Below are 21,656 nucleotides of genomic sequence, written 5' to 3' on the forward strand. Positions count from 1 at the left end.
TGAAAACGGCCTGAGTCAGCGACATGAGTCAGAAACATTTATGGTGCGTTCAAGATAACTGGGAACTCGGAAAATACCAGGTCAAATCATGACGTCAGTGATCTTTGTCGTGGAAATACTCATTATTAAAAATATATCTTAGACACCGGAGCTTGTGAATTCAAAATATACTTTATTACAAAGTAACAAGCCGGGCTGGTCCCACTAGCGGTTCTGGCGGGGGCCAGTGCCCCTGTGACAACAATTTTGGACCCCCTTGTGGCCCCCCTAAATGTGGAGTATGAAATAATTTTGACATAACACATTTTTGCTATCGTTCTTTTTTGACATCCGTTATTAGACAGTGGCAACGCGGAACACTAATTTAGAGGGGCGGCTTTAGGCGGAACACAACAGTATCGTACCATATGCATCTAAGTTTTTTTCTATTCAGAAGTTGTAAGAAATTCCGCACGAATGTTATAGTTCAAGCACAAAGAAGGAAATATAGAAGTGAGAAATTGTTCATATGTTGTATTTGTATTAAAAGCATTACAGAAGTGTACCATTAGATCAGCTTATCTTAACCTGGCCGTTTGTTACTTTGTGGCAGTATGAAAAATGATAAAATATATGATCAACAAACTCATGGTGATGAGTGTTTTTACTTAAAAGGCAGTCGCTGTTTAAACTGGATAAGTCCTTTGCGCAACTGCAGTGAAGACTTCCCGCGCCGTTCCCGCAATTTCGCATAAATTGTTGAGACACACCTCTAAACAAAAGAACGGAAAGTTTTCAGCTCTTCACGGTTGAAGACGGGATGTTTTAGCAGAAGTATTCTAGGTAAAATTAGGCTGTTTTGTGGACGGTGGTTAGTGCTTTTTTTTTTATCGATTGTGCGTGGTGTAGAAGGCATCACATTCCACAGCGAATTTCGCTGCTAAGCAAATCACGTCTCATTTTATAGCTTGGTTTGACCGTTATTAGTTGGCTTTGAAGTTTGTAGGTATTGCGAAGTTAACCTCCAGGCGACCATCCTTCTAGCTAACCGTATATTCTTAATAACAGAAAGTGCTGCTTCAATTTATCTCAGGTTTTCGTCTACCACGCGGCAGAGGCAACTTCTTTACCATCAAGATCAAACATTTTCTCCCAACCGGTCATTTACAGCTTCCGTTGTGTTGTGTTACAGATTCACACGATAGAGAACACAGCAATTTTGACGGACTGGGTCGAGGAAACGAAACGCAAACCAAGCAAGATAAATGTTGCCTTATCGGCTCGCTTGTCAGGTGGGTTTGTCTTGCTGGGTTTGTCATGCCACAAATGTTGAATGGTCGGGGTGTATGGAGGATGATCAGTGCTCGTTTTAAAATGGCAAAATTTAAATGCATGTGTATTTTCATATCCGTGTGCATGATTCATGCCACAATGAAATTGCAATGTTAAAATGAAGATGGCTGATTGGAAAAGGTAAATAGAAATTCTAAATTAAAATGGTGACCAGACTTTTAAATGGAAAGGGGCTTTTTTATTTTACAACTTCCCAATTTAGCATGTTCTCTTCATTTTCAAAGCGTATGCAAATTGCTTTCTGGAAGCGTGAACCAGGAGAACAACACCACCACCATGCAATGAAACATCATAGCGGTGTAACGCTCTCTGTGCATTGATGTTTAGACTACTGTAACTGACAGGGTTCAAACTGCTCTCCTGTACACCAGAATAGTAACTGAACCTGCTAAACCTAGGCAATTTAGCTTAGGGAGCCAATGCAATTTCTCTGGTCTCAGGCATAGTTACACAACAACATCTAACATGTAATCTAACTATTCTGCAACAGCTACCTAATTAATACACACAAATCTAAGTAAGGAATGAAATAAGAATATATGGATGAGCAATGGCAGAGCGGAGCGGCATAGGCAAGATGCAATAGATGGCGGAGGTCAAAGGATGTTTAATTGTAACCGAGGTGGTTCAGTCCCCACATATTCATGATGAGTAGGGGTTTAAATGAAATTGGGATCCTTAATCTTAAAACAAATCCCTAGCTGAAAAACCTATTTTGTAATCTGTAGATCCATAAAGTAAATGACATAGTAGTTGCAGAAACTGACACTAAGAGCGTTGAAGCACAGGTCTCAACTTCTCTGCTGTTTTGGTGCCCTTTGGCCTCATTTAAAACTGTTGTGTAAATTTTACACTGAATATATGTGCCATTTCTGAAACGACTGTGCGCACACATTTTCAGAATTATAAACTTGGCATACGCATATTCTCATTTTATAAATCAGACCAGTCATAAAACTGTTTGTGAATAACTCTGCCTAAACACTTTTTATGGCAACAATAACACCCTTTATTTGTTGTATAATTTGGAACTATTGACATTAGGCCATGGCATGCAAAATAAGTAAATATTTTAGTTTATCAATAGATAATTGGGATTCAATGTCCTGCCTTTGTATAGGCTCAGAGATTAAATAGGCAATGATGTCGCACTGCTATTGCACAGCAATACTGTAGCCTAAGCATACTGTCAAATATTTTACATAAGCTACCAGTCTATTTATTTTGTTGGCAGGATGTTTTAATCTTTAGCAGTAATTTATGCTGTATCTGGAAAAGGACAGTCAGTTTCTGAAAGAGAAAACAATGGCAAATTCTTGTGAACGTGTCAGCAGAACGTTTTAATTCAACAATGTTTTGCATCAACTATGATTGATTACCAGCAAATTCTGAAACATTGTCTAAGGCAGGCTACAAAAAAATGCAATAATAGTACTTACAGTAGGTCCTACTTCAATGTAAAATATAAACTGTTCGCCTGTTAAACTCGACTATATACCGGTATAATAACTCACGTTGCCTATGATATTGCAAAACTTGAAATACATATAGCCTATCTATTTACTAGCCTACTAGGTCCAATTTAAATGAGAAATGCGCATTATCAATTGTTGTATGGCTCCTTCAGGAATATGAACCCGGTCTTCTGATTTTCACTCTTCTCACTAACACATGGTCAAAAGTTTGTGGGGAGGTGAGCACATTCTCAATTAAAAATAAATAAATACATGTTTTTAAAAGCCAAATTTTGTGTGAATTTGTGCACGTACATTTTGGGGTATATTTTGTACATTCGCGCGGTTAATACATTTTTGGGGTCGACTCGCCACCACTACATCATTGTGGCTAACAGTTGGAAAAATAGCAGAGAAAGGCAAGCGACAGCAGCGAAGTCCTGAATGGCAGTACTTTGAGAACGAAATACAAACTTTACGATTTGGAATTGAGATACAATATTTGTGGCACAGATGCAATCCTTAACCATCTGAAAGGGATGCTCAGTGAGACCCAAACTGTTGCTGGCAGCAGCACCGCTGCATTGTGAATTCACGTGGAATTCGAGCTCTCTATGCAAAAAAAGGACCCTGTCTCAAAGATAATTTGTAAAAATCCAAATATCTTCATACTAAAGGGTTTAAACACGGTTTCCCATGCGTGTTCAATGAACCATAAACAATTAATGAACATGCACCTGTGGAACGATTGTTAAGACACTAACAGCTTACAGACGGTAGGCAATTAAGGTCACAGTTATGAAAACTTAACACACTGAAGAGGCCTTTCTACTGACTCTGAAAAGTACCAAAGGAAAGATGCCCAGGGTCCCTGCTCATCTGTGTGAATGTGCTGCAAGGAGGCATGAGGACTGCAGATGTGGCCAGGGCAATAAATTGCAATGTCCATACCGTCTAAGACGGCGCTACAGGGAGACAGAACGGACAACTGATCTTTCTCGCAGTTGCAGGCCACGTGTAACACCTGCACAGGATCGGTACATCCGAACATCACACCTGCGGGACAGGTACAGGATGGCAACAACTGCCTGAATTACACCAGTAATGCACAATCCCTCCATCAGTGCTCAGACTGCCCACAATAGGCTGGACTGAGGGCTTGATTGAGGGCCTGTTGACAGGCAGGTCCTCACCAGACATCACTGGCAACAACGTCGCCTATGGGCACAAACCCACCGTCGCTGGAACAGACAGGACTGGCAAAAAGTGCTCTTCACTGACGAGTCACGGGTTTGGTCTCACCAGGGGTGATGGTCGGATTTGCGTTTATTGTCGGAGGAATGAGCGTTACACTGAGGCCTGTACTCTGGAGCGGGATCGATGTGGAGGGTCCGTCATGGTCTGGGGCGGTGTGTCACAGCATCATCGAACTGAGCTTGTCATTGCAGGCAATCTCAACTCTGTGCATTACAGGGAAGACATCCTCCTCCCTCATGTGGTACCCTTACTGCAGGCTCATCCTGACATGACCCTCCAGCATGACAATGCCACCATCGTTCTGTGCGTGAATTCCTGCAAGACAGGAATGGCCATGGCCAGCGACGAGCCCGGATCTCAATCCCATTGAGCACGTCTGGGACCCCCCCCCCCCCCCCCCCCCCCAGAAGTGTCCAGGAACTTGCAGGTGCCTTGGTGGAAGAGTGGGGTAACATCTCACAGCAAGAACTGGCAAATCCGCTGGCAAATCTGGTGCAGTCCATGAGGAGGAGATGCACTGCAGTACATAATGCAGCTGGTGGCCAGATACTGACTGTTACTTTTGATTTTTTGATTTTGACCCCCCCCCTCCCCCCTTTTGTTCAAGGGCACATTATTCAATTTCTGTTAGTCACATGTCTTTGGAACTTGTTCAGTTTGTCTTAATTGTTGAATCTTGTTATGTTCATACAAATATTTACACATGTTAAATTTTCTGAAAATAAATGCAATTGACAGTGAGAGGACGTTTCTTTTTTTGCAGTTAAATTTTTTTTTGAGATATGTTTTTACATATAATTTATTTAATTCATTTTTAAACAAAGGCAGTTTAAACGTGAAGAGAAATTGTCCGTTTGGTACATCCTGTAATGATGAGTAGGCCTAGCCTTGCCTTAGACCTGAATAGTTGCATTTGTTCCGAGTCAATTTCCATACACTGAAAATTAACATGGACGATGTTACGTGAGAATGTTAAATTGGTTATTTGAAAAATGAAAACATCCACTTCCGACTTCATTTTGCCCAGTGCATTTAGGATTTTCTGTTTATTTGGCTTCTTCCAATGACCATTTAGAATTTCTGATAACCATTTTCTAGTTTTATTTCAACTTTGCAATTTAATTGTGGTTTGAATCATGCACACTGATAGAAAAATGCATTTATAATTTTCACATTCCTATTTAGTATTGCATTTTCAAACTGGCCCTGATCACGCTCCATATGGGTGACTGGTATGTGAATATGTTTTGACACATTTTTTTGTTGTCAAGGTGGTTAGGTGATTATTCTATCCATATATGACTTGTATACAGTTCTTGTGAGTCGTGGCTATGATAAATAGTTATTTTCGGCTGTAGGACTGTGGTGTGAAGTTTGACACCATCCGCCGCTTCAAGCAGCATGTCCGCAGGAAGCAACATCAACAGGTGCGTTGTCATGTAGCTCATAATCGTTCAAGATGTGTTTTGTACAAACTGCATTTCTAAGCTATGCAGGCCAACCCTCCTTGAGAGCTACTGGGGGTGCAGGCTTTTGCTCCAGCCCTGCTTTAATACATCTGTTTCAGTTCATGGCCACAATGAGCAGGTTATTTATCTTGTGTATTAGTGCAGGGCTGGAACAATAGCCAGTAGCTCTGCAGGAAGACTGTTTGCTGCCCCTGCCATAGGAACACTGCCTGTACAAACCACAGCAGGAAATCAAGGTCTTGTGATGAACTGAAACCCAGTGTACTTTTTGTTCAAGGATGTGCTTTAAGTTTGAGACATTAGTATTTTCATATTGCTGTTTTTTAAATTGGCATTAAAATCACTACATGTTTTGTCTGTGTGTCTGTCCCATCAACTACAGCAAGTGGCAGAGCTCTTCCAGACAGGTAGGGTGTGTCTCTTGTTGCAGAATGCTTGGAATCGTTTTTTGGGGTGATAGATTTTTATCCAAAATGTGAAAAACGGATATAGAAAGGTTGCAGTGTAACAAAGTAACTGTCCAGTGAAAATATCACTTTTTAAAAAGTTCATATTTTTACACATACTGAAGATGTTTACTTGCCCTATATTTGTATTTGTGGCTGACGCATAAATCGGAGAAACGCTTAAAAACCTCAAATTTCTCATGCGGACCGTTTAAAAAATGCTTGCCATTTCCTCATCAAACATGTTATCTCCTTGAGGATGAGCTGGCCAATCAACGGTCTACTTGTGTAAAAAAAAATATGTAATTACCGGTATACGCCCACTTTTGTTGGGGTACGCCTTACACCATTCCAGTACAGAAAAGCTGCCTTTTAGCATATGATTACAATTTCTTGGAAGGATAACTATTTCACTGATTTTGACTGTAATTATAGATCATATTTCATATAAATCCTGAAACACTAGGTAGGTACTTTAAGTGCCTTGCTGAAGGACACATTGGCAGATTTTTATTTTTTTTCTCACCTTGTTGGCTAGGGGATTCGAACTAACGACATATTGGCTACCAGCCCAACGCTCAAACCGATAAAGTACCTTGGGTATGGTCTGTGCACTGTGCCAGGTTACCAGCATAGGTTTGCTTTCTGTCAACCCAGTCACTATTCTGTGTCTCTGAGACAATAACTCTTAAATCTTAATTTAAAAATCAACAGTTTGGGAGAAAGGCTAACTGTTTTCCCCTTTGTCTCTGTGGGGGTTTTCTGTTAGGAGAATGTGTTTCTTGTTAAAAGGCTGAATGGCACTAAAGGGAGTGAGCAAAGACACTGTGTAATCCTGGGATTAAGTGTATTTATTGGTATAATTCTATAATTTTTTATTTATTTGATTTATTTTACCTTTATTTAACCAGGTAGGCAAGTTGAGAACAAGTTCTCATTTACAATTGCGACCTGGCCAAGATAAAGCAAAGCAGTTCGACAGATAAAACGACACAGAGTTACACATGGAGTAAAAACAAACATACAGTCAATAATGCAGTATAAACAAGTCTATATACAATGTGAGCAAATGAGGTGAGAAGGGAGGTAAAGGCAAAAAAGGCCATGATGGCAAAGTAAATACAATATAGCAAGTAAAATACTGGAATGGTAGTTTTGCAATGGAAGAATGTGCAAAGTAGAAATAAAAAATAATGGGGTGCAAAGGAGCAAAATAAATAAATAAATTAAAATTAAATACAGTTGGGAAAGAGGTAGTTGTTTGGCCTAAATTATAGGTGGGCTATGTACAGGTGCAGTAATCTGTGAGCTGCTCTGACAGTTGGTGCTTAAAGCTAGTGAGGGAGATAAGTGTTTCCAGTTTCAGAGACAGAGATTTTTGTAGTTCGTTCCAGTCATTGGCAGCAGAGAACTGGAAGGAGAGGCGGCCAAAGAAAGAATTGGTTTTGGGGGTGACTAGAGAGATATACCTGCTGGAGCGTGTGCTACAGGTGGGAGATGCTATGGTGACCAGCGAGCTGAGATAAGGGGGGACTTTACCTAGCAGGGTCTTGTAGATGACATGGAGCCAGTGGGTTTGGCGACGAGTATGAAGCGAGGACCAGCCAACGAGAGCGTACAGGTCGCAATGGTGGGTAGTATATGGGGCTTTGGTGATAAAACGGATTGCACTGTGATAGACTGCATCCAATTTGTTGAGTAGGGTATTGGAGGCTATTTTGTAAATGACATCGCCAAAGTCGAGGATTGGTAGGATGGTCAGTTTTACAAGGGTATGTTTGGCAGCATGAGTGAAGGATGCTTTGTTGCGAAATAGGAAGCCAATTCTAGATTTAACTTTGGATTGGAGATGTTTGATATGGGTCTGGAAGGAGAGTTTACAATCTAACCAGACACCTAAGTATTTGTAGTTGTCCACGTATTCTAAGTCAGAGCCGTCCAGAGTAGTGATGTTGGACAGGCGGGTAGGTGCAGGTAGCGATCGGTTGAAGAGCATGCATTTAGTTTTACTTGTATTTAAGAGCAATTGGAGGCCACGGAAGGAGAGTTGTATGGCATTGAAGCTTGCCTGGAGGGTTGTTAACACAGTGTCCAGAGAAGGGCCGGAAGTATACAGAATGGTGTCGTCTGCGTAGAGGTGGATCAGGGACTCACCAGCAGCAAGAGCGACCTCATTGATGTATACAGAGAAGAGAGTCGGTCCAAGAATTGAACCCTGTGGCACCCCCATAGAGACTGCCAGAGGTCCGGACAGCAGACCCTCCGATTTGACACACTGAACTCTATCGGAGAAGTAGTTGGTGAACCAGGCGAGGCAATCATTTGAGAAACCAAGGCTGTCGAGTCTGCCGATGAGGATATGGTGATTGACAGAGTCGAAAGCCTTGGCCAGATCAATGAATACGGCTGCACAGTAATGTTTCTTATCGATGGCGGTTAAGATATCGTTTAGGACCTTGAGCGTGGCTGAGGTGCACCCATGACCAGCTCTGAAACCGGATTGCATAGCAGAGAAGGTATGGTGAGATTCGAAATGGTCGGTAATCTGTTTGTTGACTTGGCTTTCGAAGACCTTAGAAAGGCACGGTAGGATAGATATAGGTCTGTAGCAGTTTGGGTCAAGAGTGTCCCCCCCTTTGAAGAGGGGGATGACCGCAGCTGCTTTCCAATCTTTGGGAATCTCAGACGACACGAAAGAGAGGTTGAACAGGCTAGTAATAGGGGTGGCAACAATTTCGGCAGATAATTTTAGAAAGAAAGGGTCCAGATTGTCTAGCCCGGCTGATTTGTAGGGGTCCAGATTTTGCAGCTCTTTCAGAACATCAGCTGAATGGATTTGGGAGAAGGAGAAATGGGGAAGGCTTGGGCGAGTTGCTGTTGGGGGTGCAGTGCTGTTGTCCGGGGTAGGAGTAGCCAGGTGGAAAGCATGGCCAGCCGTAGAAAAATGCTTATTGAAATTCTCAATTATGGTGGATTTATCAGTGGTGACAGTGTTTCCTATCTTCAGTGCAGTGGGCAGCTGGGAGGAGGTGTTCTTATTCTCCATGGACTTTACAGTGTCCCAGAACTTTTTTGAGTTAGTGTTGCAGGAAGCAAATTTCTGCTTTAAAAAGCTAGCCTTGGCTTTTCTAACTGCCTGTGTATAATGATTTCTAGCTTCCCTGAACAGCTGCATATCACGGGGGCTGTTCGATGCTAATGCAGAACGCCATAGGATGTTTTTGTGTTGGTTAAGGGCAGTCAGGTCTGGGGAGAACCAAGGGCTATATCTGTTCCTGGTTCTAAATTTCTTAAATGGGGCATGTTTATTTAAGATGGTTAGGAAGGCATTTTTAAAAAATATCCAGGCATCCTCTACTGACGGGATGAGATCAATATCCTTCCAGGATACCCCGGCCAGGTCGATTAGAAAGGCCTGCTCGCAGAAGTGTTTCAGGGAGCGTTTTACAGTGATGAGTGGAGGTCGTTTGACCGCTGACCCATTACGGATGCAGGCAATGAGGCAGTGATCGCTGAGATCTTGGTTGAAGACAGCAGAGGTGTATTTAGAGGGGAAGTTGGTTAGGATGATATCTATGAGGGTGCCCGTGTTTAAGGTTTTGGGGAGGTACCTGGTAGGTTCATTGATTATTTGTGTGAGATTGAGGGCATCAAGTTTAGATTGTAGGATGGCTGGGGTGTTAAGCATGTTCCAGTTTAGGTCGCCTAGCAGCACGAACTCTGAAGATAGATGGGGGGCAATCAGTTCACATATGGTGTCCAGAGCACAGCTGGGGGCAGAGGGTGGTCTATAGCAGGCGGCAACGGTGAGAGACTTGTTTTTAGAGAGGTGGATTTTTAAAAGTAGAAGTTCAAATTGTTTGGGTACAGACCTGGATAGTAGGACAGAACTCTGCAGGCTATCTTTGCAGTAGATTGCAACACCGCCCCCTTTGGCAGTTATGGCCTATAGTTATCTGTACTTAAACCTATAATTGCCCGTAGTAATATTGTGGTCCGATAATGGCATGTAGCAATCTTATAATTGCCTATAGTAATCTGTACTTATTAGTTTTTGGAGATTATGTATAGGCGCGCCACCAATATAATTGATCCAAGGAACTAGAGGGAGGGGAAACTGTCACGCGGGTATAAAGGATTTGGAGACAAGCACAGGAATACATAATTGGGGTTTAATACACCCAAAACAAACACTTATACAAAAACAAAAGAGCGAGGGTAACCTTGTTGAACGACACTGGACGATACAGAAGTGAACAATAACCGACAAAGTCAGAGGGATCAGAGGGCACATATAATATACTAATCAGGGGAAATGGGAACTAGGTGTGTGTGTGTGTGTGTGTGTCATTGTGTCAAGACAGTCCGGGGTTGATAATGAGTGCCATTCAGTGAAGCCTAGAAAGCCGGTGACGTCGACCTCCGGAACTGGTGGACCGATTGAGCATCAGTACTGGGGGGATCCGTGACAGAAACCCCGCCTAGAGGGAAGAACTTAGATTTGGAAACAATGGTGGAGTAAAGCTGAGGGGATATGGTTATTAGCAAAACGTGGAGGGACTATGAAACTTGTATAAAAGGAGAGTCCGGCAGTTGCTCCATGAACCAACTCTACTTGTTTACTTTGTAATAAAGTCTATTTGAATTCACAGTATCTGAGAGATTATTTAACCAATATTTCCTATTTCCACGATCTCTCACCCTCCCACTTTCTCTTCCCCTCTCTCTCTCAGATGAGTACCACGGTCAAGGTAAGCCAATTCTGCTGTCTTCAGTTAACAAAGTAGTTAACAGTGGACTTTAAGTGTAAACACTGGTAGACAAGTCTGAATCTGTTTTTTTATGGCCCTATTCCATTTCGATCCCTAGCCTGCTCTCCTAGCCCCTACCTCTTCAATGTTCACAATGTGAATGGACTAGATTGATCTCTCTGCTCGTTTTCTTTTGTGTAGTCTACTTTGCCCCTTTCTTGGTTCTGGAGCATCTGGCCAGGAAACCCACAAACACCCCATATCCCATCATCGGTAAGTGTGTGTGTGTTTCTTTCTGACTTCTTCATTTGTGTATGTCCCAGGTCTGTGCCTGGTGACTTGTTTCTTTCTGACTTCTTCATTTGTGTATGTCCCAGGTCTGTGCCTGGTGACATTGTGTGTGAGTCCAGAGGGGAGGGATACTTTCTACCTTTGTCACAGTTGTGAGGAGAAGTGTGGCCCAGGACAGATCATAGACCACCTCCTCTCTGCTGACCACCTCTCCAACTACTATGTAAATACACACACACACACACACACACACACACACCAATTAAACTGCAGCCAGAGTAGTCTGTCATTTGTTTTGTTTCATTTGTGTGTGTATCAGAGCTACACAGACCCTGATGTGTTGAGTTTCTCCTGGATGCCTAACATGGATATGTTGAACCTCCTACGGCCGCTAGCTGTCAAAGAGATGGACAAGAATGGACCTGGAGTGCTACGGGTAACTGTACTGGTTTTCTCATTGTGATGGGTGTGTGTGCTGTGTCGGGCCTACTCACGTGTGTGTATTTGTGTGTAGGTGCTGGACATGCCTAAGAGTGTGTCTGTGAAGTTGAAGACAAGTGGCTACTCTAAAGGTACAACTGTCACATCACTGCTATTCATTGGTACAGTAAGAAGTTACTCCACACGATTAACTAACTTTCTTTCTGTCTCTCAGTCATGCAGGCCCTGACTCAGACTGACAGGCTGGCTGAGTGTATCAGAGGTGTGTGCATGTCCTTTTCTCTTCAATCACTTCTTTATATCTAGTTTAACATCTATGTGTTGACTAAATCTATCCCTATCACTACATCCCTCTTCCTCTCTAGCTGACAGACCAGAAAGGATGACTATACAAGAGTACCACAGAGACCCCAACAGGAAACACCCTCTGCTGGGTAGGAACCATTATCATAAACACTGTAGCAGGGGGGAAGAGGAAGGCTGTGACACAGTATGTCAGTGACCTCAAAATGGCATGTGCACATCGCAGTAGACTCTGGTTCTAGAGACCCATAACCACTAGCGTTGCACGGTGTACCGAGACTTTTTCGATACTATAACGTGAAAAGCGGTTCACTATTAGAATTTGTTACTTTCTGTCAAATGTGTCGTAAGTTTGAAAAGAAACTAAATGTATTGAACCTGTTAGAAAATGTATTCATTTGCCCAAGCTTATCGTAAGAGATGAGCAGAAGGCATCAGTGATTTGTCGTCCCAGCAACTTTCTACACTTTGTGTAGCCGTTAGTGATGCTAATAGGGTGGCGCACAATTGGCCCAGCGTCGTCCGGGTTATGGGAGGGTTTGGCTGGGGTAGGCCGTCATTGTAAATAAAAATATATTTCTTAACTGACTTGCCTAGTTAAATAATAAGTATTCTGGTAGATGGAAAGTCTTTCCCAAAAACCTTTTAAATTAAGTACAAATTAGCCTATGCCTACCTGGCAAAATAATTATTTGCAATCAATCCAGTGGGCATTTGTTTTGCATACTCCATCACATGTGCACTACAGAAACACTGCTAACCAAACAGTGCTAGTCTCACGCCACTTAATTTAAAAGGTAACTACACTCCAACAGCAATCTTTGTGTGGTTTTAGTGTCGTTGTGGACTTAACACATATTTATTGATTTTTCAAAAAAAATAAAAAATAATAATTGAGCGAAAACCTAAAAGAAGTGGGAAAAATCTGTCACTTCTGCAGTGTTATCATTTTGGTATCATGATACTAAACCTTTTGTAGGTTTGTGATGGTAATTAAAATATTGAACAAGTTTATGACAAATGCTTGAATCCAATTAGTATTTTATTTACCAAACCTAAGTTTTACATCTCCTTATATACTGTCAACTTACACATGTACATTCTCATTGATCAGGTCAGTTATATGATCACTTTGTGACTTTATCAGCATAGCTTCTAGATAATGACGGTCATACATGTTATCGTCTTTGTTTTCCATGACCAGTGCAACGAGGCTTGTTATTCCCGAGAAGTGTTACTTAACACCCACACAATGAACATAATACTATACGACGTGCCCAAGCAGATATTTGAGGGAGAAGTGTTTTTATTTTGTTACAGAGACTCCCATATAGTGAAACCTAGTCAGTTCCCATCAACCTGGTATCGATGTAAAAATTCAGGTATAGTGACAACACTAATAACCACTGCTACATAGCATAGGAAATGGCCATCACCCAGCTATTAGGTTGCCAAACGGAGATAAAGGATCAGTTGACGACTTCCTAGTTCAGAAGTCTCTTTATTCACAGCACACTAACACTGCCTCTTAGATCGACATCAATAAAGTAGTGTGTCCTACGCATGATAGCGTTTTTCGTCATGAATCTTGTTCTGGAGGCAGCTCTGCAGAGTGGTCACTAGCTGGTACAGCCAGAGTCTCATAAAATCAGATTTTAAACCTAATCTTAACCACACTGCTAACCCTAACCTTGAATTCAACATTTTTGTTTTTGTGAATGTTTACAGTGTAGACAGTCCCTTTTCTCAGATGTGGGGCTGCAGGTTTTGGCAGAGAGCTAGACAGACGGAGGCCTCAATATTCAGTTAGACAGTGAGCATAAGTACAATGGCACGTTATTAATTTGCTTAATCAATGGTGGGGGTCTTTAGAATACCCCCAAAATCAACTTTAACCCTTCACTTGTCAGAACATAAACCTGGGGTGAGTTCAAAAATATGTTTGCATTGAACATGTAGCCAGAGTAACAATTTCAGTTGAATGATTTTTGAATGAACATTCTGAAATGTTACGGTGAAACATCAAACAGCTACATTTTGTAAGGATTACTGTTGCTTTTTAGCGACAATATTCAAACTGAAAACTACTTATCTAAAAATCTACATGGCCACTTGATTATTTTTAGCGGTAGTTTAGACCCAAAACCGACACTTACGTTCGCCGTACAGTATCTTCTCCGACTGTTAGCAAACGTTGGCGAACGATCGCGACCAACACAAAACAAATGGAATATGTTTGCTAACGTTGGCCAATGTTCACAAACTATTTCCCTTGTTGAACGCACCTGTGTGTCAGTGACTACCCCTAACTTCTGATCCTCTACCTGTGACCTGTAGGTCTACAGCACCTGGTGGAGTACTGCTGTGAAGGGCATGGCCAAAGGAGATCCTACCTCTGTCAGCTCTGCCGCCTCCCTGTCCCCTCACGGAGGGTCATCCAACACACACTCGGCTTCGACCACCTCTACTGGTACTTCGTAAGTAACTGTGTTTGTGTATCTGCTGACTCACACTTGGTAAGAATCTGCTACCAGCAACCAGTCAACCGGACAGACGCACATAGACTTAAAGGTCGACCACAAGAGAGCAAGCAACCAATGTTCTGCATTTCCAATATTATGCAAATTACAGCGAAGTGACCGCACGATAGCCAATCGGAAGAGGGCAAGCTCATGCAAGCAAGCTTCGACGTTAGCTAACCACACATTTTTTTCATGCATGCCTTTTGAGGATGCACCCGTGAGTGAGGTGGTGTATCAACTATTTCATCGCTCATTACCGCTTCAAGTGTGAGTCTGGCGTGTGTGTTACACCCTCTACTGGTATTTCTTGACTACCTCTGTATTTGTAGAAGGTGTTTCACCCCTCCACCCTCCTGATGAAGGACTGTTATAAAGAGTACAGCTGCAGGTTCATCGCCATGATCCTGGACCTGGCCAATCAGGTGCAAGACATCAGTCAGTCAGCCAATATGGAGATACAGGTGAACAATACCACACCCCTATCTGTTGACTGCACCCCCAAACCAATAATTGAATCAATCTGACTGATAACCTAATGGTCTGTCTGTTTGTTACAGCAAGTTGTGTTGGAACCAGCAGTGTTCTCCTCAGTTGAGTTTTCTGTTTACACAGAGGGTGAGTAGACATGCATACAAACGCACTCTTTAAAATAATGAATAGATGTGGTCTAAGCCTCTGCCTCCAGAACACGTATACTGCTGTAGCATGGGGTTGAATCCAGCCAACTGCTATTTCAGCAACTCTTTCAGCAACCCAAACCTCTTGAAAAAATGTCAATCATACATGCATATTTTGATTCTCAAATGTGTGTACACACTGTAGGGTCTCTATCACATATATACACACACACACACACTGACATGTGTTTGCTGTTTGTAGCTCTGAGGAAGTTGCAGACCATTAGGAGAGCTCGTAAGGAGGGCAGCCTTAAGACCAGCATTATACCTGGACACAAACTGGGTACGTACTGGGAAGGAATGTTTTCACATGTTACCTTGTTGAAAAGCACATCTCGAACTCTGTTCCATTTCTATTCCTCCCTCTGTTTGTATGACTTCTGCCTCTTGCTCAGTCACCCTCAAATCAAGGTTTATCGGTCACGTACACAGTTTTGCAGATGTTATCGCAGGTCCAATGCAGTACACACAATCTAAAAATAAAACAAAAAGAACAAACAATTTTAAGACTTATCAGAACGAGCAATGACTGAGTCCAGAATATAAATATTTACACTACATGACCACATACTTTTGGCCATCTGCTTGCCGAACATTTGTAAATAAGAGTTAATATGGAGGAGTCCCCCGTTGCTGCTGTAACAGCCTCCTCTCTTCTGGGAATGCTTTCCACTAGATGTTGGAACATTGCTGCTTCCATTCATCCACAAGCATTAGTGAGGTCGGGCACTGATGTTGGGCGATTATGTCTGGCTCAAAGTCGCCGTTCTAATTCATCCCAAAGGTGTTCGATGGGGTTGAGGTCAGGGCTCTGTGCAGGCCAGTCAAGTTCTTCCACACAGATCTCAACAAACAATTTCTTTATGCATCTTGCTTTGTGCATGGGGCATTGTCATGCTGAAACAGGAAGGGCCTTCGCCAAACTGTTGGCAAAAAATGGAAGCACAGAATCGTCTAAAATCCAATGGCGGCGAGCTTTACACCAGTCCAGCCGACGCTTGACATTGCGCATGGTGATCTGCGGCTGCTTGGCCATGGAAACCCATTTCATGATGCTCCCTACAAACAGTTATTGTGCTGACGTTGCTTCCAGAGGCAGTTTGAAACTCAATAGTGAGTGTTGCAACCGAGGACATACGATTTTTACGCAGTTCAGCACTCGGCGGTCCCATTCTGTAAGCTTGTGTTGGCCTACCACTTTGCGGCTGAGCTTTTGTTGCTCCTAGACGTTTCCACTTCACAATAACACTTACAGTTGACTGGGGAAGCTCTAGCAGGGCAGAAATTTGACGACCTGACTTGTTGGAAAGGTGGCATCCTATGACTGCCACGTTGAAAGTCGCTGAGCTCATCAGTACGGGCCATTATACTTCCAATGTTTGTCTGTGGCAATTGCATGGCTGTGCTCCGTTTTATACACCTGTCAGCAACAGGTGTGGCTGAAATAGCCTAATCAGCTAATTTTAAGGGTTGTCCACATACTTTTTGCCATGTAGTATATGAATATAAAAGGTGCAGCTATGCCTTCAAAAGGTAGAAGCACAGAATCATCAGAACCCCCTTGACTTTTTCCCAATTTTTGTACAGTCTGAATTTTTCAAATGGATTCAATTGATTTTTGTCACTGGCCTACACACAATACCCCATTTAATATAGAAGTGGAATTATGTAAAAAAAAATAAAAAAAATAAAACGTTTACAAATTTAATTAAATGAGAAGCTGAAATGTCTTGAGTCTAAGTATTCAAACCCTTTTGTTATGCAAGCCTAAATAAGTTCAGGAGTAAAAATGTGCTTAATTTTTTAAATATTTAACCTTTTATTTAACTAGGCAAGTCCGTTAAGAACAAATTCTTATTTACAATGAAGGCCTAGGAACAGTGGGTTAACTGCCTTGTTCAGGGGCAGAACTTTACCTTGTCAGCTCTGGGATTCTATCTAGCAACTTTTCGGTTACTGGCCCAACCACTAGGCTACCTGCTGCCCCACTTAACTTTACAAGTCAAATAATAAGTTGCATAGACAATAATAGGGTTTACATTTTTTCTTTTTAATGGCCAGCTCGTCACTGTACCCCACATGTACATTTATCTGTAAGGTCTCTCAGTTGAGCAGTGAATTTTAAACACATATTCAACCACAAAGACCAAGGTGGTTTTCCAATGCCTCGCAAAGAAGGGCAGCTATTGGGAGATGTGTAAAAATGGAAAAAGCAGATGTTGAATATCCTTTTGACCATGGTGACGCTATTAATTACACTTTTGATTGGGTGTGTATTGATACACTGTCACTACAAAGATACAGGTGTCCTTCCTAACTCTGACGGAGAGGAAGGAAACCACTCAGGGATTTTTATCATGATGCCAATGGTGACTTTAAAACAGTTACAGTTTAATGGCTGTGATAGGAGAGACTTGAGGAAGGATCAACAACAACATAGTTACTTTACAATACTAACCTAATTGACAGAGTGAAAAGAAGGACGCCTGTACAGAATAAAACATTCTGAAACATGAGGCACTAAAGTAATACTGCAAAAAATGTGGCAAAGCAATTCACTTTTTGTCCTGACTACTATGTGTTATGCTTGGGGCAAATCCAATACAACACATTACTGAGTAACATTCTCCATGTTTTTAAGCATAGTGGTGGTTTTCAAAGTACAGAGATCCTTGGTGAAAACCTGCTCAGGACCTTAGATGGGGGTGAAGGTTCACCTTTCACCTTAAGCCCACAGCCAAGACAATATAGAAGTGGTTTCTGGACAAGTCTTTGAATGTTCTTGAATGGCCCAGCCAGAGCCCGGACTTGAACCTGATCTAACATCTGGAGACACCTGAAAATAGCTGTGCAGCGACGCTCCCCATCCATCCTGACAGAGCTTGAGAGGATCTGCAGAGAAGAATGGGAGAAACTCTCCAAATACAGGTGTGCCAAGCTTGTAGGGTCATACCCAAGAAGACTCGAGGCTGTAATCCCTGCCATAGGTGCTTCAACAAAGTATTGAGTAAAGGGTCTGAATATTTATGTAAATGTTATTTCTTATTTTTTTTATATACATTTGCAAACATTTCTAAACCTGTTTTTGCTTTGACTTTATGGGGTATTGTGTGTAGATTTTTGTAACAAAATGTGGGAAAAGTCATTGGGTCTGAAATTTACGAATGAACTGTTAACTGGTCGTAAACATTTTATTAAAGTGACCAGTGTTCAATGACTCTATGTACATAGAGCAGCAGTCTAAGGTTCAGGGCAGGGTGCTGGGTGGTAGGTGGGTCGTGGCAGTGTCTAAGGTTCAGGGCAGGGTGCTGGGTGGTAGGTGGGTCGTGGCAGTGTCTAAGGTTCAGGGCAGGGTGCTGGGTGGTAGGTGGGTCGTGGCAGTGTCTAAGGTTCAGGGCAGGGTGCTGTGCGAAGGCCGGCTAGTGATGACTGTTTAACAGTCTGATGGCCTGGGGATGGAAGCTGTTTTTTCACCCTGGGGTGTATTCAGGATCTATGGATGTTACTGGAGTGCTTTGTAAACAAAGTTCTGCTTAATTTGCTGGGTTGCAGAAGGTAGTCGTGTGGTGTTATCTAACTAGTCTCTCAATGGTATTCCATAACTTCTCTCTCCCCTTGACATTGGCCTCAATGTATGTTCAACTCTTTACGTGGCCTCTAAAAGCACTATGAAACATAAATAAGACTAGGTTTTAACTACCTGCAGAGTACAATGTCACAGGATTTCCTGTGAGCTGATTCAGGGTACGTGGCTCTGGACGAATGTGCCGTACACACTACCTGACTAGCTCACTGGGCGAGAAGAGGAACTACTCCAAAATAAATAACTTTTCCAGTTGAAAGCTGCCTATGTGGCATCTATAGTAGTCATATACATAAATGATAGTTCAATCGAGTACAGACTTAACTGAATGACAACCAACTGCATTCACAACAGCAAAACACTATGTGCTCCTTTCTGCAAGTTTCCATACATGTGACTTTCTGTAGATAGTAAACACACGGGATGTCACATGCTGCGGTCGCACCGAAGTGGACCTTATCTATATGTCCAGTCTCATGACCCAGTCCCACAAAGACAAGTTTGTATTCAGTTAGAAAAAACGAGCATATAACGAGACGATTCTTTAAACAGTAAAACATTGGATAGCTTGACTAATTGTGTAATTTTCCACGTATTTTATCGAACGGGTGGCAACCCTAAGTCTAACTATTGCTGTTGCATTGCACAACCTTCAATGTTATGTCATAATTATGTAAAATTCTGGCAAATTAGTTTGCAACGTGCCAGGCGGCCCAAACTGTTGCATATACCCTGACTCTGCATGCAAGAGAAGTGACACAATTTCCCTAGTTAATATTGCCTGCTAACATGAATTTATTTTAACTAAATATGCAGGTTTAAAAAAATAACTTGTGTATTGATTTTAAGAAAGGCATTGATGTTTATGGTTAGGTACATTCGTGCAACGATTGTGCTTTTTATCCCGCGAATGTGCTTCTGTTAAATCATCCCCCTTTTGGTGAAGTAGGCTGTGATTCGAGGATAAATTAACAGGCACCCCATTGATTATATGCAACGCAGGACAAGCTAGTTAACCTAGTAATATCATCAACCATGTGTAGTTAACTAGTGATTATGTGAAGATTTTTTAAAATTTGTAATAAGATTAGTTTAATGCTAGCTAGCAACTTACCGTGGCTCCTTGCTGCACTCGCGTATCAGGTGGCCACCCTGCCACACAGTTTCCTCGTGGAATGCAATGTAATCGGCCTCCACAAATGCAGATTACCGATTTTGTTATAAACTTGAAATTGGCCCTAATTAATCATCCGACCTCTAATCTAAACCAGATATTCCCTGTCTATATAAGCTAAACTGTAATTGTGTCTAAGAGAATCCAATGCTGGCTGCATCCAGTAAAGGTCTCCCCTGCGCAGGTCACTTAAGCAATAAGGCACAAGGGGGTGTGGTATATGGCTAATATACTACAACTAAGCGTTGTTCTTACGCACAACGCAACACGGAGTGCCTGGATACAGCCATTAGCCGTAGTATATTGGCCATATACCACTAACCCCTGAGATGCCTTATTGCTCTTATAAACGGATTACCAACATAGTTAGAGCAGGAAAAATACATGTTTTGTCATACCTGTGGTTTATGGTCTGATCAACCATGGCTGTCAGCCAATCAGCATTCAGGACTCGAACCACCCAGTTTATAATATTGAATAAACCCTGGGTGAATGCTTAGGTGTTCTCTCAGAGCTCACACCGACCGTGGTAACATTGGAAGTTGGATATTCAACAGATATGCAGCTCTATTGGTCTAGTTGGGAACAGTCAATAACTAACACAATGTAAATGGGACAATATTTTCTAAATTTGATAGCTCCAAATTTCACTTACTTAGAAACCTCACCAATTGTAAAAAATTAGTAATCAAATATTGTAGTAAATTCATTAGAACTGAAAGGTGTGAAAATATTGTCCCATGTACATTTGTGTAATTTATTGATGGTCCTTAACTATCCCCAATAGAGCTGCAAGTCTGAATATTGAACCTCTAAATAACTTTATTGCGGTCGCACATCGGAAGCTCTGGTTAGTGGTTAGAGCGTTGGGCCAATAACCAGAAGGATGCTGGATCGAATCTGACAAGGTAAAAATCTGTCATTCTGAGCGAGGCAGTTAACCCACTGCTTCCCGTGCACCGAAGACGTGGATGTCGATTTTTAAGGCACCCCCCCCCGCACCTCTGATTCAGAGGGGTTGGGTTAAATGTGGAAGACACATTTCAGTTGAATCCATTCAGTTGGAGATACCTAGTCAATTTTCCCTTTCCCTGAAGAGTAGCGGTCTGATCTCACCTCAGTCAAGCACTGACGCTAATTGGCAAAAGTTGGCTAAAATGAGGCGAAATCAGCCTGTACAACCCCTCTTTAAATCATCTGTCGTAGCTGAATCAGAATTAGTTGGGTAACATAGATAAACATAGATAAATAAGATGTTTTATTTACTTTATACATTAGAATGTCTTCTTTTGGACTATACTGTTGGCAGTTGCATTTTCTCTCCCTTCTCTAGGGAAAAGTCACTTGGGGCCCAGTGAGGGGAGAGGTCAGGCTTGTCTTTTACATGTCTGGTAATAGGCAGAATATCAGAAAGGGAGAAATCCAGCTTGAACATTGTCTTCATAATGAATATATCTGTGAAACCATGTGAAGGGCTCCACTATGTCTGTACTCCAGTCACACCCTCCTTTTCCCATTGGGGGGAGGAGTATGGCAGTGTCTGGAACCATTGTATGTCCCCTCTAATGTTGCCCTTCTCTTGACCTAGTATATGACCTAGAGGCTCACTCCCCTCTGTGAGCTTGCCCAGGAGAAGGGGTGCATTTGAGATGGGAGTTGAATTGATGAATTGATATATGCCATTGGATGAGGTAATGTTTTGGTACTATAAAGTACGAAGAACGAGAAGTAGAACCTCGTCTAAGAGACCAAACTGAACGATAATTTATAACTAATGCCATCTGGCTATGGGATACTCCTCTCTCAAGTAAAAGGCCCTTTGTGAAGTTCCTAAGATCTGTGCTTTGTCATGTGAGTTGGCTATAAAAGATACTAAGTCTTCTTTTGAAAGCACTGTCAGAGAATTAATTTAGAGACACTGAATTGATCTGAGAGTCACAGGGCTATGGTGAAGCT

General features: G+C 42.0%; 1 protein-coding gene across 5 annotated transcripts in view; it reads left to right on the forward strand.

The window, feature by feature from the left end:
* The first annotated feature begins 696 nt into the window (after positions 1-696).
* LOC109908585 (uncharacterized) overlaps positions 697-21,656 on the forward strand; it is an 83,236-nt gene continuing 62,276 nt past the window's right edge. For 2 of the 5 annotated variants that reach the window (XM_031793214.1, XM_031793216.1), the window contains exons 1-14: positions 697-822; positions 1,172-1,271; positions 5,402-5,470; positions 5,895-5,919; positions 10,692-10,709; positions 10,911-10,982; positions 11,087-11,436; positions 11,515-11,572; positions 11,656-11,703; positions 11,807-11,875; positions 14,082-14,221; positions 14,596-14,727; positions 14,824-14,881; positions 15,146-15,226. In XM_031793214.1, coding sequence (XP_031649074.1) covers positions 1,245-1,271; positions 5,402-5,470; positions 5,895-5,919; positions 10,692-10,709; positions 10,911-10,982; positions 11,087-11,436; positions 11,515-11,572; positions 11,656-11,703; positions 11,807-11,875; positions 14,082-14,221; positions 14,596-14,727; positions 14,824-14,881; positions 15,146-15,226 — 1,147 coding nt within the window. In that variant the 5' untranslated portion in view covers positions 697-822; positions 1,172-1,244. Of the gene's footprint in view, positions 1,272-5,401; positions 5,471-5,656; positions 5,749-5,894; positions 5,920-10,691; positions 10,710-10,910; positions 10,983-11,086; positions 11,437-11,514; positions 11,573-11,655; positions 11,704-11,806; positions 11,876-14,081; positions 14,222-14,595; positions 14,728-14,823; positions 14,882-15,145; positions 15,227-21,656 lie in introns of those variants that run through there. The other 3 variants (XM_031793218.1, XM_031793219.1, XM_031793215.1) reach the window with 3 other exon arrangements.

Source organism: Oncorhynchus kisutch, linkage group LG17 (assembly GCF_002021735.2).
Source record: "Oncorhynchus kisutch isolate 150728-3 linkage group LG17, Okis_V2, whole genome shotgun sequence".
NCBI classification, from domain to species: domain Eukaryota; kingdom Metazoa; phylum Chordata; class Actinopteri; order Salmoniformes; family Salmonidae; genus Oncorhynchus; species Oncorhynchus kisutch.